The sequence below is a fragment of the Nothobranchius furzeri genome, chromosome 3, assembly GCF_043380555.1.
Source record: "Nothobranchius furzeri strain GRZ-AD chromosome 3, NfurGRZ-RIMD1, whole genome shotgun sequence".
Lineage (NCBI taxonomy): Eukaryota > Metazoa > Chordata > Actinopteri > Cyprinodontiformes > Nothobranchiidae > Nothobranchius > Nothobranchius furzeri.
The window spans coordinates 47,082,028-47,101,871 of NC_091743.1; the positions used below are offsets into that span (position 1 = coordinate 47,082,028).

A 19,844-nucleotide genomic window follows, 5' to 3' on the forward strand; every position below is an offset into this window, starting at 1 on the left:
CATATGACATGGTGACTGTGATTCCTTTATGTTACTAATTAGTTGAACTTGCAGTCGGTCTGATTGTTTAGGTCACCGAGGAGAAATGGGATCACTACTGACTGATTTTAAGGATGTTTGTACTCACCATGCTAGTTGGATCCATTCACTTGCTGTGTTTTATGCTAAGCTAAAGCTAAAGGAGTGCAGCCGGGTCAGGAGAATGACTGGGATGGTTACAAATAGTTTTTTCTCACTTATCTAATTCTGGGAAATATGACAGCACACCAAATTTACATTTTGGTGGTCTTGCACAATATGCTTTCAGACTTCATGATGCTTTTTCTGAAAGTTGTTTTTGGACTTTGGCTGACTTTCCACCTTTTCACTGTAATTATGACCCCATACAGTTGTATGCACAGTATGCTTGAGACATGAGGACAGGGGAGCAGTGTGCGTGTGTGTGTGTGTGTGTGTGTGTGTGGGTGGTGGTGGTGGTGGTGGTGGTGGGGGGGGGGGCGTAAAACAATCTCCTACAGCACATTAACAGTATCTGAAAATGTTTTTAATAGATTCAGCAAAAAGAGCAACCAGAAAAACTGTTGCTAGCAACAAAGTTACCACCTAGCAAGCTGCATAAGTGGATACTAGTTATTGAGAGGGTTACTAGTTAAAATTAGGATTCAAGTTTTCCATTAAACTTTTACAAAACACTGACTCGTACTTTTAGGAGGCCTGAATGATGGATATGTCAGAGATTAAAGAATAAAAGGGTTCAGGTACTAAACTGCAAATGAGTGAAAAGTCAGCCACTGATAAACACCTTCAGAAGAGCAGATGCTCAAGGCTACATTGAAAGATCCCAATTCTGGGACAATTCCAAAATGTTTGCACAGGAACAGCTGCACATGTGTCATTTATTTGTCAGTATATTTTACTGAGAAGATACATTTTCATTTCCACTTATTTTAATTTCCAGCATCAGTTCTGTCGTCAGGAGGAGGTGAGGTGAACAAAGACCGGAGTGCTTGAAGGGTATGCACATAAACAATAAAGATGGGTGGTGCAAAAGGACAAAAGTCCTTTAAAAAGATAATAGGTTAATTATTCACAATTGCAGGCAGCAGAAATAACCGTGCCAACATCATTAACTTAAAGCATGGTGCATGGTGGAGGAGGTGGTGGTGTGCAACTGTGCCTGAGACCTGTTTTACTTCTACAGTAATCATCCATCACATCCTCTGCTGAGATGTGCCAGCCGTCTTTAATGGTCTATGCTGCCAGGGAGGGTTCCATGACAATGGAGTGTCCAAAGGTGACATTGTTTGGTTAGGGTTTCTATATTAATCATCTTCGTATTTAGTCAACTTGGTTATATGGAAGCCGTTTGCATGGCACCGGTGGGTAAAGTTAAAACGTTTTTGAAGAACCTTTAAAAGATGCCAGTGCAGCCTGAAGTTATAAAGTCAACTTGGTTAGAATCACTGCTAAGATAAAAATGAGCGCTGCGTGGAGAAGGGAAACAGAAGCATTTAACCTGCAGCCAGTGGCTTCTTAATGGAGCGTTCACATCTGGGCCAGCACGGACCCGAATGGGTAGCTTTTAGAGTGTTAACATCTAGGTGACCTTGTATTTATCCATGCTCAACCGGTCGGTTGTTCGGCTCACAAAGGAAATCTGCTTCGAGCTGAACAGATCCAACACACCCACGGCCAACTGACTGGCCAGCTCAAGTACACATCTACCGTGAGGGGGAGCTTCCGACTGGCGGATAGAATCAAGCAGCAGGAGTTCCCGCATGCATGTTTCATCATCATTCTGTATACTGAGGAGTAAACATTACCTCTGACTGAAGCTCACACACACACACACACACACACACACACACACACACACACACACACACACACACACACACACACACACACACACACACACACACACACACACACACACACACAGCGCTGAAGTGCCGTTGTTTTCAGGGAGATACCAAAGACGTGTCTTTTGCCCCGCTCACATGCTCGGAGATTTCCCCGTTCCTGAGAAGTGTGTGTGAACAAACCCTACCGGTGCAGGACCCGGACCGGGCCCAGATGTGAAACTGCCATAAGGTTACCGTGATGAATCGGAAAATTAACGAGCTGTCGAGGAATATTGGCCGGATCCCGGAGCTCAGAGATGGTTTGCACCGCGCTGTGAATTCACACTCACATAATTGTCGAGATGAATCGTAAGCTTGGAACTTTGGCGGAGATTCATTCTTTGGCACAAAAGATGGATGCCATCAAGGAGAGAGTGGACGAATCAGCACGGATTGGGATAGATTAATGTCCATTATTGGGATTTTGAGAGGTTGAGGACCAACAAACTGTAAGACAGAGTGGAAATTATCTCTGTCTGGACCCCAAAACAATTTCTATCGCAATCTGGCGCCCTTGAGCCTGCAAGGCTCCAACGAAAACTCCCCCCTCAGAAGATTTGTGGAATGTGCCATAGCAACTCAACTCTGTCTCCTATCCCAGCCTGGGCGGGACAGCAGGAAGGCTGCTGAAACATTCCAGGGTCACTGCAACCCTCCAACCCTCAATGCTCCTCCCCCTATCCACACTGAGGTGACATGCGCTGCTTCTATCATGGCTGCAGGAACTGAAGTGGGGATAGTCCCAACCCACTACCCCACCTAGAGGACACTTATGTTGTGTTGTCTGAAGTCTGTTGCATATCTGTCTGAGGTGTTTTTTTGCAGAGCAAAGCTGCCCTCTCTATGGAGGGTAGCTCTGAAGTGCCTTTTTTCCCTCCACCTGAACCAATCCTCATGTAACCTTATCTCTATTAAGGTAGTGCGACTCAGAGTTGCGAATGACCACAGTCATGAATTCTTGTCATGTGTCTTGCCCATGTATGTCTGATCTCTGAATTGTGTGTACTGAAACTCTAATTTCCCTCTGGGATTAATAAAGTTTGAACAGAGAATTCTGCTGTTGTGTCCTTGGGCAAGACACTTAACCCACCATGCCTGCTGGTGGTGGTCGGAGGGACCGGTGGCGCCTGTGCTCGGCAGCCCCGCCTCTGTCAGTGCGCCCCAGGGCAGCTGTGGCAACATTGTAGCTCATCACCATCAGTGTGTGAATGTGTGTAAATGGATGAATGATACACTGTAGTGTAAAGCGCTTTGGAGTCCTTACTCTGAGAGGCGCTATACAAGTGCGGGTCATTTATCATCTATCATAAAGTATCTTTGATTGATTGAAAAGGGTAGAATGCCTCCTCCAAGTCAGGGAAGAGGTCCTGCCCCAAATGGAAGAGTTTAAGTATCTCGGGGGTCTTGTTCACGAGTGAGGGAAAGATGGAGCTGGAGATCGGTATGCTGATTGGTGCCTGCGTCTGCAGTGATGAGGGCGTTGTACAGATCTGTTGTAGTGAAGAGAGAGCTGAGCTGGAAGGCAAATCTCTAGATTTACTGTTATTCAACGTTCCAACCCTCACCTACGGTCACAAGCTTTGGATAGTGACCGAACGAATGAGATCACGGATACAAGCGGCTGAAATTAGTTTTCTCCGCAGGGTGTCTGGGCTCTAAGAGGTTCGAGTCTCTGAGAGGGGCTCGGAATAGATCCGCTGCTCCTCCACATCGAGAGGAGCCAGTTGAGGTGGCTTAGGCTTGGATATCTTGGACGCCTCCCTGGTGAGATTTGACCAGTTTGTTGAGGAGAACAACCAGTCTATGGAGACATTTAGGTTGTGTGACAACACCATCTGTTCAACATTCATCAGACCCCCCCCCCGAAAAATTAAATAAATAAAATAATTTAAAAACCATGAAACATGTCCAGATACCAGTTCATACAAATTAACGGTTAATTTACACTCGTTGTTGTTCCAAAAACATCTGGGTTTTCACCATTTGAACCGTGGCTATTTGCTTGTTTCCCAAACCTTTATTTTGAAGCTACGGGGCGTGAAAATGGACAAAAATCACGACAGAATCGCGAACAGAACGGAGTGAGTGGGAAAGAGCGTAAGGTGCGTGACCTGCACCAGGAACCCTGCGGTTATATTATGTCCTGTACACTGTGCGACTTTTTCCACTTTTTTGAGCCGATTTTCCACTCGTGCGAGAATCCACAAGATCGGGGCGAGTTTTGCGCTGAGCGTCGTGAAGAGATCATGCCAATGCTTAGCGTGGGTGAGGGAGGGGAGATGGGGGAGGAGGAGGAAGAGGAGGTCTGGTTGTGAGGAGGCTCATGTGATGATCTTTTGAATTCCTGTTTCCCCGCAGCGCAGCTTGTCAGCGCGAGCTGCGCGCCGCTCGTACGCATGTCCGTTCGTCTCCGACACAGAAGGACCTGACGGCTGGAGACCTTCAAGCTCGCCTCTCTTCATCATGCTGCTGCAGTTTTGAGCCTTTTTTTATTTGCCTCCTCTGAAGTGACGCAGCTGAAGTGGATCTGCAGGAGCAAACAGAAACGCAGCGTTGGATCGATGCTCATGTCCTGTTCGCGCACTGATTCAGACAGCCTCCGGGCTGCAGAAATACTACAATAGCATTTAGCCTCCGCTGCCTTCAAGAGGCCACCGTGTGTGAGTGTGTGTGTGAGTGAGTGCGCGTGTGTGTTGGGAGGAAAAACAGAGGATCGAGCTGAGGAAAAACGGAGGATCGAGCTGCAGCAAGTCGCCGGGATCGACGCCAAGGAGAGTCCTCGACCGTCGGGGGTTCAACGCGAAAACCTGAGGAGCAGCCATGTCATCCACCAAATTCAAGAAGGATAAGGAGATCATAGCGGACTATGAGATCCAAGTCAAAGGTGAGTGCGCGTGTGTGCTTTATTTTCTACCACCTTACAGACTTTTAAAGTCACATGACAGGTTAGGCTGAGAAACTTGCCCTCCCTTTCAGAGGTTTACCCCGTCTGGTGGCATTTCTGGCTGTTAATTCGTCTGCATGTGGGGAGTTGGTGGCTCTGCACCTTTTGTTGCTGGGTGAACTCACTGTGTGGAATTCATCTGTGCAGGCTGGTGGTCTGGATCTGGTCCGGACAACCTTCTGCAGGTTCAGTTAAGCAGGAGTTGCAGGACTGTTCGTTTTGGGATGAAAAGTGTGCAGCTGATTTATTTGGACTTAACTCTTGTCAGTTTTAGTGCCGGGGCTCTTTTTTGCCATCCAAAATGCCAGTGCACATCTACTTCTGTAGCTTTCCACACCAGGCCATTAAAGAATCTGACATTGTTCAGATCCAGATGACGGCTGAATCGCCTCTTTGCTTTAGACACCCACCCTTCAGCAGTGCAAAGAGGAAGGATGTTAATTCACAGAGACTGCTGCTTGTTTTTCATTCACAGCTGGTGTGTTGCATAGCCTCCGGACACAGAGGGCTTGGCTCTTGACAGCCACCACCTCACCACATAAAGACGGTAAAGGGAGGTGGAGAAGGCTATAATGGTATTCAGATTGCACCTGTCTCATTGTGAGTTATTGCTTCATGGTTAATGTGTAGTCAACACAGCAGATGGGGCCATATCAACCCAGTGTCACCGATTAGGTCATAACAAGATGGTTTTATTATGTATGAGGTCTGATAGATAATTCCAGCGATGCAACAAAGGACAATTAAAGGCCTCTGGTTTCTTTAAGGAATTTTTATCACCCGACACCTTCCATACCAGAGTTTTAGATCATTTTCTACCGAAAATCATAGTATTATTGGCATGATCAGTAAGCTCTTAAAATATGAGTTATGGATGACTCAAAACCACCACGACATCAAATTGACTGAGTTGTAGCCATTTTAGCATTTCTTGATTAGCTGTCAGCCTCGTTTAATTAGGTTGACTTCATAAGTGAATCTGTTGTAGATATACGTTCAAACATTAAAGCAGTCTTGCGCTTTTAAAGTCTTTTTTCAACATTCAAACTGGGTTGTTACCAACACATATGATGGGATACCACTGAACCAACATCTAGCAGTAAACCTGAGACATCATTACTGGGCTGGTAATGTGGATTAGCTTTAGTGGCTAGCTTGATTTTTATTGAGTGTAAAAGTTGATCTGATGCTTATATGTGTGTGCAATGGGCAATCAGATATTTTGGCTTTGTTCTATAATGGGCTGGTTTTACTTAAGTTTGATTTTGATAATAACAGTTTGTGGTTTCCATGACTGAAGATGAAAGATTGCATTTTCACCAATTGTACAAAATGACCAATGGTGCATTATACTTTAAGTGCTGCCTGACTCTGGTACTCTAACCCCAGCTTTTTACTGGATGCATAATGTCTGCAGAGTGCAATACGCAGCAAAAAGTCTGTTATAGTCACTGAGTTGATTTCTTCCGAGCATGATTGGACATGGCTCAGAAGCGTTGCGCCACTGCGCTCTGCCAAATTTACGCGCTACGTTTTCAGAACACATTAACCTCAGCAGTTCAGATCAGGCCAGACAGGAAATCAAACACGGGAAATGGGTAAATCACTTGGCAAATAACAAAATAAAGACACATGCAGATTTCCTATTGCCAGCAGCAATAACACAACCTCCATGAAAGAGGCACAAATAACAGATAATAAACCACAGACCATTTACATGCTGCTGTCTCACTCTTCGCTTCTTATCACGTGAACTAGTGTTATCACTAGTGTTATCACTTTTGATCTTGCAGTTCAGATTTGCGACTCTATTCTTTCTTTCCAACAGAATGCACCTGATGCATTCAGACATCAATTTTGATTGCTTCACAGCCAAACGGGACACGGTAAAAAACAATACGGAAAACCCCGCAAACCAAACCAAAGAATTGCCTGATGGTCATAATGGCTCTAAAGATAATCTTATCAGATATTCCTGCCATGTGTAGTGTGCTAAGAGTGCCCAGGTCTGCTTGCAAAGAAATGAGGACTGTGCCGATTAGTGATGCACCGGTATGAAATTTTTGGTCGATACCGATATCCGATATTAAGATAACTGTTGTGGCCGATAATCGATATTTGCCGATACCGATATACTGACATTAATGCTTCTAAAATCAGCAGATTTTGTATAGAATGAAAATTATTAAAGCTGAATTTATGCTATTATGTACACACAACACACACATTTACGCATCTGAGATGATTACAATCACTGTCACATGACTAAACAATTACACATCACCCCGCACCCTCTGAAACAGATAAACAAATAGAGACAAGACGGAAAAAATACCGGTTGCTAATTTCGGCCCGTTTTTATTTAACGGACCAATACCGACATGTCAAAAAATGACTAATATCGGCCGATACAGATATTGATGCCGATATATTGTCCATCTCTAGTGCCAATCATAAATCAGGAATATTAAACATCTTGGATTCTCTTGGCTTGACATTGGAGCGTGTGTGTGTTTGTCTGCACGAAGTGAGAAGAATCCAATATTTCTCTCCATCCGTCATCATTGTTCACTCTGAAGCTACGTTTGATCTTGAGAGGTTTCTCAGTGTGATCTGAGAATTTTTATGAGTAGCATTCCCTCCAAGAAGCTTGCGTGTGCAATTGCGCACCACTTCTGCATTTTTGCGCAAAGCAAATTTTGTACTTCCTTCCACAGATCATAAAATAAACCTGATATGAACACATACTTTATTCTGAGACAGATATTAATGCTGCTCATTGAGAGACAGGTGATTACATGCGGTAACTACAGTGAGTACCACTGTCCAACTCGCACTACTCGACCAATGTCATTAACACCGCTTTTGTGTTTGTACCAGGTAGTGGTCACATGATCATGGGACTTCCCAAAAAAGGAAGGTCCGCCCACTTGTTTACCACTCAGACATCAGTTCATTCATTCCTTTTCACAAGCTCCTATCTTCCTTTCATCCTCCAGAAAAAATAACGCACACAAAGGCAAAACCATCATTGCCCACCTTTAGCCTTTTGGCGATTGACGTTATAAATATCTGCTATTGTGTTTGTTATGGTCCGATGATGGGCCAGTTTGAATGCAGTGGCTATAGATGAGCCGAAAACATTTTTAACCCTTGTCTCTGATGAATTCCTGACCACCCCCAAGGCCGCCTGCCAAAGCTGGGTGATGGTGTTCGCTTCATTCAAGCTGTTCAGCTGCCTGATCCTGCATTTGCATGTCAATAGAGGAGGGTTCTGCCCCGAGCATGTGAGTTGGTTAAAAACCACTGTGCGGTTGCTGGACTGCTGCTCTGGCTCCCTTCTGTTTTTCATATTTATGAAGTGGGCTCAACTTCGAGCAGCTGCTTGGCGTTTATGACGGAAGCTTTAGGGGACAAACCTAGACTTCCTCATTGTTATATACACGCATGGGCTTTAAAATCCTGACAATCAGGAGGAGTGTGGTGGCTGCTGAGGGACGTGCTGGTGACAATTATCGCTCAGCTTCTCGAACGACCCGAAACACTTCTGACGTGTAGGAAGCTGGGACTGTGGTCACATCTTTTTGCTGTCCTTGGGCTCAATTGACCGAATGTCATCCAGTAGTGAATCACCACTAACATCCACTGGATCAGGATGCCTTTGCCTCATCGTTTTTCCTAAATAATGGGTAAATGAATGAAGGAAAGGACCACCAGATGTAAACAGCGGTGACGCTTTATGTCGATCACGCAGGCTTAAGGTGGTATTGTGGAGGAAGCAGGGTTTTCACACCTCTGTGTTCACGTTTCTGTTTGTTCGCTGCTGCTGTTGTTTAAACCGCAAAGCAAGTCAGTTCAAGATGCAAACAAAAGTTGGTCAAACTTTTAGAATAAAGTAATCATGACAACTCAGTGTTTCCCCTAGGATTTTTTCCAGCTGTGGCGGTGGGGCTGGCGGTGGGGGGGTGGGGGTGGGGGGGTTGCTTGGGGAAAAATTATGGCACGTCTCTAAATAAAGTAAAATTTTCTAGTGCAGAGTGGAGACAACCCATAGAAGCACTGATTTGATCTCATTTCAGAGAAAAATGGCACAGGTTAGATGCACCTAATAAATAAAATTACTAACAAACTCAGGAATCTTTCTTTGCTTCACTGTCCTGGTGCTGAGAATATCACTAATGTGGATCAAAGGAGATGCACAGATGAATGCACCTCTTATTTATTATTTGGAAACTACATTTACTGCAGCTGGCAGAGGCAAAGATTTTTTCTATTGATACACGGATTTACAGAATCATTTTAAATTTTAATAGGGGAAGACTGCAGGAGGGAGCGGTAAAATACAGGTGGTCCCCAGCAAAAACAAAAAAACTTTATGAGTCTGATGAAACCCGCTGGTTTTCCATCAGGCAGTCACGGGGCAGCTCCAACGACCCAGTGGCTGTGCTGGGTCAATGTTATCGAGCTCAGTTCGGTACCAGCTCGGCCGTGAATGAGCCGAGGCGACGTCGTGCTCTGCTTAAGAAGAAGTGTTATTTTCCCGCTTCAGAAGAAGCGTCCAACGTGTTTTTACGCTTTCTCCGAGGCATGTCACGTCGGTAAGTTGTTAGCGCCACGTGCTAACACGTCAATAGTGCAACGTAGCCTGCTGGAGGTTTTAAGGGTTCAGATGAAAACACCCGACCTCTTAGGCTGCTCACACATCGATCTTATGTTTATGTTTATGTTTATTCATTTCGCAGACACTTTTATCCAAAGCGACGTACAATTTTTATAACCTATAGGGCATGTTGTGATCTGTGGGGGAAACCGGAGTACCTGGAGGAAACCCACGCATGCATGGGGAGAACACGCAACTCCACGCAGAAAGGCGAGTTTTGAACCTGCGACCTTCGTGCTGCGAGGCAACAGTGCTAACCACTGCGCCACCATGCAGCCCGATCTTAAGTTGTCGCTGTTGCGCTCACGCCGTCATACAGTATTAGATGCGGTTAAAGTCAGACATGAAAAAATAAATACATTTTACATGAATAAGTGATGATTAGCCTGGCGGGGGGAGGAAAACCTGGCCTAATAAGCACTGGAGGAAACCCTGTCAAGATCGTCAACACTCGTTTATCTTAATGCTACTGAAACATGTAAACCAAAAAGCATTATATCCACTGCTACCTTTCTAATTTTAAACTCAGTAACTTATGCTGTAACAGCACCTTGCTCTGCCTGCTCCTCCTTGCTGCCTGCCGGCTGTGATCACAAGCGACAACATAGTAGTTCCCGCTGCTTCTTCTTCTACGCCTGTGTAAGGGAAACCCTGCAACTAATCTGTTTCATGAGACCTTTAAAGTAACATTTCAGTGTCCGGGACATAAAGCTACCATAAGTGATCACTTTACTGGTTTTTAACAGTGACATTCACCAGTAGAGCTTCGATGGGGATTATACCAACATTAGTCACCAGGTGTTTCGTTTTTGAAGGTTGCTTTAAAACTAAATATCACTTATTGTGAAGATTTATCCAAAAAGTTTAATGAGTTTTCTCTGATAAGCCCTTCAAGTCTTTTGAGCCTAAAAATGTCTTTTATCTCATCTTCATAGATAAGATAATAAAATATGTATAAAGAAGAAGCACAAATGTACTAAACAATGAGGTAAAAAGAAGTTAATCAGTTTCATTTGATGGCTTGAGGTCTCGTACGCATGTAGCTGAATTTTTGTAAAACCAAATATCCTCCCTCGCTTATCTAGGACAACAACCCGGGTCCATACCGCCTTGTATTCAGTATAAAAATCCAGTGCATTGTGAAGCACATTCATAAGCCTTGTTTATACTTCTGCGTCAGCTCCACGAGGGAGACGCACACACGTTGTTTTGCTCTCAGACTTCTCCGTCTCCTGGCGAGTGTTGCAAAGCAATTCCCTGCCAGGACAATAGAGGGCGTAGCTCTGTTCTGTGGTACCCTGTCATATATCCGGTCCAAGATAGTGCATTTAATTATGTGTTTATATTGTGTTTTTTATCTGCAGTGCATGAATGCATTCTGGGTAGGGCTGCACAATATTAGAAAAACCTGCGACATGCGATAATAGTGATTAATTTTGCAATGACGATATTACTTGCTGTTCTAAAATAAAATGTTTTATTTTATTTTAATTACCTTAAAAGACTCAAAGTCTCTTTTTACACTTTATATTTATTTAATCAGGATCGTTGTCAAGTCGACGCCAGAAACAATGAAACACAACTTGAATATTAGAGGAACAACAAGGCTTTATTCAACCAGCATTCATACAAGTTATCAATCATGAACAAAACATTTCTCTTACCGTTGCTTATGGGTGGAGAGCTGAACACCCCAGTTAGAAAACGTAATCCATGATAACACATGTAATCCAAGAACCTCGTCAGGTAGAATCCTTCAAAACAGCTCTAACAGCTCTGAGCTCTGCTCTGCTCCTTATACATTCCCTGATGTGCGTGCAAAGCTGCACACCTCCACCAGGATTACCTTGATTACATCCTCATGATCACATTATGTTCGGCTCTCCTTGATTACATCCTCATGATAAGTGTGATTGACAAACAGTAGTGATCAATAACTTGTATAAAGCAATTATACAACAGATGACAAGTTCATTTTTATTACATTCCACTCTTGAACTTTTCATCTAATTTATGTAACATATCCATCACCATTTCCCCATCAAAACCAACGTCATTTATAACATACCTTGTAGTTCCACTTTAATTTTCATCGTAGTCTTTGCATTATTACCCAATTTATTTCTCTTCTTAATCGAATAACATACCAACAAATAATAAGATTACACAATGTTAGAATGCTGATTATAATTAATGCTGCAATCATAGGTGGAATTAGCACTTTATTAGCGGTACTCGACATGCCTGTAAATATATCCCACCAATGATGAGCGGAAGCCTGTTCAATCAATGTAGCAACATGTTTTATTTCCCCTTGTGCCACAAGAGTAGACACCATGAGCCTGGAAAGGTTGGACCTATGAGAGTCAATCAATTTTGCCACTTCAGTGGAACCATCCAATGCGCATTTGAATCGTTCCAGTGAGAGTGTCCAAGGGGAGTGTAAAACCTCCCATTGTATCTTAGTCAGCCGACTAGATACAGTGTAATTACTCAACCAATAGGTCACGTTATTCCATTCCCACATATGTATACCCTTGAGACAACCTGAAAAGGGAACTGAAGGTACCTGTGGGGAATTGGTCATTGTAGCCACGCATAAGGTGTTAGGACCCACCTGCCAAAACTGTTCCTCTGGGGGTGTGACCGTCCAATCACAGAGTACGACCCTTGAATCAGTGAAACATGGATTGCTATGTCCTTTTACCAATGGGCAGGCTAAACCCTTATCAGTCTCATCACAGTGTTTTACTTCATATGTTCGATTTGTTTTAACATCCCACCACTCTCCACTAACATGGAGATACCAAAACCCTTTAGTGGTTATCACCGGCAGTATCTGATATCTACACACAGTCATTACTGATGTCATATTATACTGATCCCAGTATCCAGTACACATAGATTTATTACAAATCGTCATTTCTGCATGTAGCTGTAGCCATAATGAACTACTGATGTTCCATAATGTTCGCCATGCATGATAGTTATTACTCATTACCTGTATTTGAAACCTATTTCTCTGTGTCTCAGCATGAATAGTCTGCAAGGAACAGACTATCCAATTACCTATGTGTGACAAATTATGCAATGCATCATAAGTTTCATTCCAAAGCTTTAGATTCCATTTAAATACACTTTTCCACACATCACTTCCTTCTAGCTGACTAGATACAGTCGAAGGCATCCATCTTGCAGTCTTGGTGACAGCTTGTGCGGTGTATTCTCCAGTGTTGGACAGCATAGTTCGTGTTACCTCATTGTTTGCTGTGTTAGCCAGACCATACAAAGTTCCAGTTCCTCCTAGCACGGTGTCATACCATGCTCGCCTCCTCCTGTTGCAAGGCGGAATAGGAGGGAATTTCACAGTCCATCGCACATATTCGGCTACCCTTATTTGTCCCATTTGTTGACAAGTGTGAACCAGGGGAGCTACAGCTGTCTGCGTAGCTCTAGCTGTGTCGGGCAGCACCCAGAATATGTACAAATAGGCGTATCCTCCTGTGATTACAGTTCCATTCCTGATCCGGAAATCGCGATCAACCTTCATACTCCAATTTGTGCCATTTTGTATGCAAGTACCATTCCCCTGATGGTATGCACAGATGCACGCTGCAGAATTAAAGGTTACTGTTGATCCTTGAACCAACACCCCTGGGCTGATCACCCTTCCTCGGATTTTAAGACATCCTCTGCACCGGTACATCTTACCGGTAGATGTTAGGTTTCCCAAGTAGCAAGCGTCATTTGCTCTGCATGTGAATGTGCCTTGAGTGCGGTTGGACATACTGCTAACCAATTCCAGATGGCCCATGACCCCTTCTTCCAACACTTGTCCTTCCGTGAGCCCCCAACAGAAATGTGCCCTCAGTGCGATGACAGCGAGGACATGGAGGACGATGACCAAACATCCGACACCACCAGGTCCGCGGAGCCCATCCATCGCCTCGACAAAGGTTCAATCCTTTTGTAGGGGAAGGGGACCCAGTCAACCACCGTCACTCAGACACCCGCCTATGGGATACATACAAAACTGCAGATAGAATGACAAGCATTAATTTTCTCTCCTGTAACATTTGTTTATCGGAATATTAATCCATTTTTCCTCTCCGGGGAACAATACACTTACCACAGCATCTTTTCCCTGTGCAATAATCTCTCCAGCTCTGGGAGGACCATTGAGCTGCTCCACCCACACTTTTGCCCCCGCAGTAAAGTCTGATGATTCAAACCCAGTTTCACCCCTCTGAGTGATAGTGGTAGGTTTAGTAATCTCTTCAACTTTGGACATTACACACCGTTTGATTACTAACTGAGCTATCTTGTCTCCTTTTTCCAGTACCAACGGTTCTTTACCTGTATGCTGACAATGTTCACAATCTTCTATGGCAGTTTTAATATCATCAATGATGAGATCTATTCCTCTGTCCCTCGCCCATTTCAATGTTCCCTGCACACCCCAATGTCCAGCAGTAACGTGAGCCCATTTGGCTAATCCAGGACTTGATTGTCTTACAGCCTGAATTTTCACTATCTTATCTACAGTCTGATTATGCAGGGATTCAGGATCATTGTTATTAGTATGAGCATCCACATGTAATACTGACACAGGAATATTTTGGCATTTCTCCCAAATGTCCTTCCATAGGTCAGCTCCCCAAACCTCTTTTGAATGTATCTTCCATTGTGTAGCATGCCAAGTTGGCATCCAAGTTAACATTCCTTGGGCTACTGACCAGGAGTCAGTATAAATACTTACTCCCTGCACCCCAGCTGCCATTATTACCATGTGTACTGCTTTCAACTCTGCCCATTGGCTACTCTTTCCTGTCCCTGTGAGTTCCATAACTTGTTGTGTACCAGGGTTAAATGCCCCAGCCTTCCATTTCCTGGTTCCTGCCACATATTGACAGGAACCATCAGTGAACCAGGCTCGCTCCTGCTGCTCTGGGGTGAGTTCGCTCCATCTTACCCCCAGTTTCACAGGAGAATCCTGGATTGGTTTTACCTCAAAAGGCACTTCATCCATTTCTGGAACGTCTGCCACTTGCTCGTGGAGCATTGATACTCCTTTTTCTACAATGTTTCCCTTTATTTTATCAGGATTGCCATGAATTACCGAGGCCTCCGCCCCAGTGTCAACCAATGCCATTACTGTCTGTACTGATTTTTTCCAATAAATCTGTAATTCCACATGTGGTCTGATATCATTTATTGACCATCCTGAGGCACTGGCAACAACCTGAGCTTGACCTTCATCCTATTCATCATCATGTTCCCTTCGGTGCTGTTTTTTCTTTCTACGCTTCACTGCCGCCACCTGATAACACTCATCTGAACTCTCCTCCTCTGAAGATTCCTTGGGAGGGGCGGAAGGTTCAGCAGGCTTCGACGCCACCTCCCTGATCACATTCTGCAACATTCCAACCAATTCTGACACAGACATCCTGTCGTCCTTTTCAGGACAATGTCTGAACTGACAATGGACCTTCAGTCCCATTTGGCTGCATTTCTCCATCAATGCATTAGTGGGCAATCCATCAATCTCCTCAAACGGCACTCCCGCTTGTCGCAGTGCCCTCCACAGATCTGTTCTAGAGGGGCCCATTGCCCCCCCTTTACGACCCCTTGAATGTGGATCAATCCTGGGTTTATTTTCAGTTCTAGCTCCCTCTCTCCTCGTCTCAGACCAATCACCCAGCGTGGTGAGTTCGCCAAGACGATCTTTTATCGCGGCAAAAGTCTGGTCTGCCGCGCCAAACAACAAGCTGGTCACCATGGGTTTATAATGTGGTGGGGCATGTCTGATGAGGTGATCTCTAGTTGCCTTAGAGATGTTACAGTCCACCACTCCAGCTCCCCCGTTTCGAGCCACTTGCTCTCTAATAGTGAGTCTGGTGAGCCGCTGATTGGCATCTCTCACTGTCTGCCATTGCCCTTTAATCTCAGACCAGTCCGCCGTGGTAGGATAGATTACATGACATGCCAGAGCATATGCATCCCCCACATTGAAATCTTCATCAGCTGGCAATGCCCGGACTGTAGCCCTGTATTCAGCATTTATCTGTGCATCAGTACTTAATCCTGAAAATCTCATGGCATCACCGGCATCTATGGCTATATCACACGCGCCATCCTCCATAAGGCGATTAAGCCAGGAGTCAGTTGGTTCGCCTGGGCGCTGTTTCAGCTTCCCATTCATGTGATTTAACTCATCTTGTGAATAATCCTCTAGCGTTGTTAGCAGCCTAGGGGCGGGTTGTGGCTGCTGTTGTAACATCCTTCTTATATTACCCGCCTCATCGAGTTCCGGCCGTCCCTGATCATCCACCATATCTACCAGTATTGGTGGAATAATTTGCTGTTCTCGCCGACGCCTAGTAATAGGTCTTTGTTCTGACATCTTTATCCTCTGTAATGATGGATACAAGGGCTGAGGTGGTGGGTCAGGTTTAATCACCCACTCCTCCTCCTCATCATCCCCCCAAAGATCCCCGTTCCATTTCTGCGGGTCCCAATCTTCACCAACATTCTTTACAAACGCCCGGATCTGAGCAGGACCTGTTCTACGAGGTCGCTTCTTTTCCTTCCTTTGCGCTCGAGACACAAAAGTCAGCGTTTTATCCAAAACATTCTGAGCATGCTTTAGCTCTTTCCCCATCACACACACTCTCTGCTCAAACTCTGAGCATGATTTCTCAACTTCTTCAGCATGGATTTTCTCCTGCGCCGCTCGCTCTCTACAACTGCTCAATTCTAACTCCTGTTTTTTCCATGCTTCTGCAAAAAGCCACATCATATCTCTCACTCCTGCCAGCGGCGCTTTTTTTTTAACTTCTATCCGCGTCAAACGGTCCAGCACCACGGCGGGGCTGACCACTCCATTTAACTCTCCCCACGGCCCAGGGCGTCCACCGCGCTGCCTTAACATATCACCAATGGATCGGAACTCCTCCGTTTCCCAGCCGGGAATCGGCACGGGAATCGGCGTTCCCTCCCCAGAAGCACTCGGCTCCTTTTTGCTTCTCCAAAAACACTTCATTGTTGCTGGAATAGCTTGACTGATCCTGTTCGTGACGCCAAAAATGTTCTAAAATAAAATGTTTTATTTTATTTTAATTACCTTAAAAGACTCAAAGTCTCTTTTTACACTTTATATTTATTTAATCAGGATCGTTGTCAAGTCGACGCCAGAAACAATGAAACACAACTTGAATATTAGAGGAACAACAAGGCTTTATTCAACCAGCATTCATACAAGTTATCAATCATGAACAAAACATTTCTCTTACCGTTGCTTATGGGTGGAGAGCTGAACACCCCAGTTAGAAAACGTAATCCATGATAACACATGTAATCCAAGAACCTCGTCAGGTAGAATCCTTCAAAACAGCTCTAACAGCTCTGAGCTCTGCTCTGCTCCTTATACATTCCCTGATGTGCGTGCAAAGCTGCACACCTCCACCAGGATTACCTTGATTACATCCTCATGATCACATTATGTTCGGCTCTCCTTGATTACATCCTCATGATAAGTGTGATTGACAAACAGTAGTGATCAATAACTTGTATAAAGCAATTATACAACAGATGACAAGTTCATTTTTATTACACTTGCGAAGGATAAAAACTTAACTCGGGAACAAAAATAATCAAAAACAAAGAAATAAAAAAATGACTAAAAAATCATAAAAATGAGAAAAGCAAAAGATTTGAGGAAAGGGAAAAATAAAATGAACAAGAAAAGGCAATAAGTGGATCCCGGGAAAAGCAGAAAGTGCAGAACAAAGCTAACACAGGTGTTTGCTAACCATCAAAATGAAGTGTTGGGGCGGGCATCTGACCTATGAGAACTCACCCAATTGGACAAATGGGTGAAGAGCTCTTATTTGATTTGTTAAAAAAACATAATGCTTCCGTTTGATTGACAGAATGCATAATGTGTAGCAAACATTTGAGCTGACCATTCATTGCGATATTTATCTGTTCTTTGCTATATGTGTATTGCGCATGCTGATATTGCGATAACGATATAGTTGCAATATATTGTGCAGCCCTAATTCTGGGTTTATGTTGAGGTGATCAGGAGGAAGGAACCAAAACTAGGAACGTCAATCAGCTATCATCTTATTCCAAGTAATGAAAACTTCATAAATCCTCAATATTCCATAAAGAAAGATGGCAATCTTATTAAACACAGTGAATACACCCACAGCTGCAGGTATCAAGCACACACTGATGAATGAAAGTACATAAAATAAAAATCAAAGAGATGTATTCAAACTGTGTTTTGTATTAAGCAGCATTTGGATGCCTTTTCCAGCATCTTTAAGCCTTTTCCAGCATCTTTAAATCAGACTAAAAGTAATTACAATTTTCAAATGTGTGTGTGCACGGCACGCAGAGTGAGGACAGTTTGAGGTGTACACCTTCTTCCTGTTCAGTAAATGTTTATGTGCTGGTAAAGGTTCATGCATGGTCTGAGTGTTGATGCAGATGGCCCTTACGGGGGTCCCTCTGTCCCTGCAGCATGCCACACCTGCAGGGGAAGATAAAGGCTGAAAATCGTCTATGGGGGATTTTTAAATAATTCATGATGTCTCAAACTGCAATTAATTTGATCAGCCGATGCTACGAACATGCCAGAGTTAGTTCTCGTTAAGGTGAGGTCTGGTTGGGAATTGACATCAGGTATTAACACCTTGCTGGGTTAGGGTTAGCTAATGGTTAGCAAACAAAGCTGGCTGGGCAGAAGCGGATCTGCAGAGAGATGAAGAGAAATTCCCGCTGAGTCATTTGGCTGAAGATCCTCCAGCTGCTTTTTTTTTGGCAAACCTGCTGCAGACTAAATGAACGTTGGAAAAGGGAATTAATTAATTTGCTCTTAAGGCAATAATCCTGAGTAGAGAAGTTTGTGTTTTGTGTGGCTGATTTAGCATTTAACTATGGGTTTGTGAGTAATTAAAACAAGACAATGCTCAGAATTTCTTTTATTGTTTGAATGCTGTAAAGCCATATTATTCTGCTTCCGTACGTCTTTTGGCATTTAACTACTTCCACAATTCTTCAACTATTTACACAATTTTGGTATCAAAACGTTCAACTCGTTCCGCTTATGCCGGCAATGACTTTTGGTATTAAAATATTTTATACTTTTTGAGATATTCAGCTTATTTTTCGATTTTTTTGTCCCATTGAAATGAATGGGATTGCTCAATTTTCAGCTAAATCCTATCACTTTTTTGAACTCTTACTCTTATAGTTTAAAGGGACTTTACGGAGTTTTGAATTTTTATGCTCGCGATTGCCCCCTCAGGCCAAAAGCGTAACGGCAGCTTCAATAGTAGGCTCGTGCACGAGGCGCGCATGCTGTACGTGCACACTCCTTAATGAAAATAACAGCTGAGACAGTCCCGTGTGTGTGTGTGTGTGTGTGTGTGTGTGTGTGTGTGTGTGTGTGTGTGTGGCCCGGAGGACAAAGGACAGGAGAACGTGCAGCTGATTAATTAAATAATTTGGTTCTGTACCTTTCTCTTCAGCACATCTGACAAAGGTTTAAGATGGGTCAGTCCTCCTGCATGCTCAGATCATTCCCTTCCCTTGCTTGAAAAATTGTTCCAAAATGAAAGTTGAACCCACATCTTTTTCATCTGTGAATTCAATGTCGTTCGGCGAGTCTCAAATAAAAATTTGGGCATCTTGCTGTAAAAAAAATATACCATTAATGTAAAAAAGAAACTCTAAATAAATTGTTTTCACATCCAGAATCGAACCTGGGTCCTCTGCACAGGAGTACTCCATCTTACTGGGTGAGCTATAGCACCAGTGATGTTTTTTGTATCTGTAACATTTATATCGTTGATGACAGCTGAAACAATGTTCAAAGAACGGTTTGGAGTGAAAATGGCTATTTTGTTGCTAATTTGCAGGAAATATCTAGAAGAAAGTAGCTAAGGGTCCTCTGAAATGTAGCTAGGTTCATCACACGGCGTTAGGAACAGCGACAAAGTCGCTGAGTTGGCACTACCTCACTCTCTGCTGCTAAAGCTACTGATAGAAAATGCTACGAGCTGTGCGCGTGAACGCGCATGAAGCAGCCTGCTCAACCCAAGCAGCTCTCTTTTTCTGTGATTTTACAGAAAAACAGGCAATCACAGTAAAATGCCAGGGCTCATTCTACAGGACCAGGGCATTGCAGGAGAATGTATGAAGAAGACATTTATTATCTCTATACATGTTTTGGCTGTCAAACTTCCATAATGCTCCTTTAACTTTAACCTAGAGACTTCATTCAAGCTTCAACAAACTCACAAGATGTTCAGCTATTACTGGTTAA

The 19,844-nt window shown here is 43.8% G+C and overlaps 1 protein-coding gene across 3 annotated transcripts in view; it reads left to right on the forward strand.

The window, feature by feature from the left end:
• Window positions 1-4,586: 4,586 nt before the first annotated feature.
• The window catches only part of srgap3 (SLIT-ROBO Rho GTPase activating protein 3), an 88,720-nt gene continuing 73,462 nt past the window's right edge, over window positions 4,587-19,844 (forward strand). For all 3 annotated transcript variants that reach the window (XM_070549241.1, XM_015959825.3, XM_070549242.1), the window contains exon 1: window positions 4,587-4,788. In XM_070549241.1, the coding sequence (XP_070405342.1) occupies window positions 4,725-4,788 (64 nt within the window). In that variant the 5' untranslated portion in view covers window positions 4,587-4,724. The remainder of the gene's footprint in view (window positions 4,789-19,844) is intronic.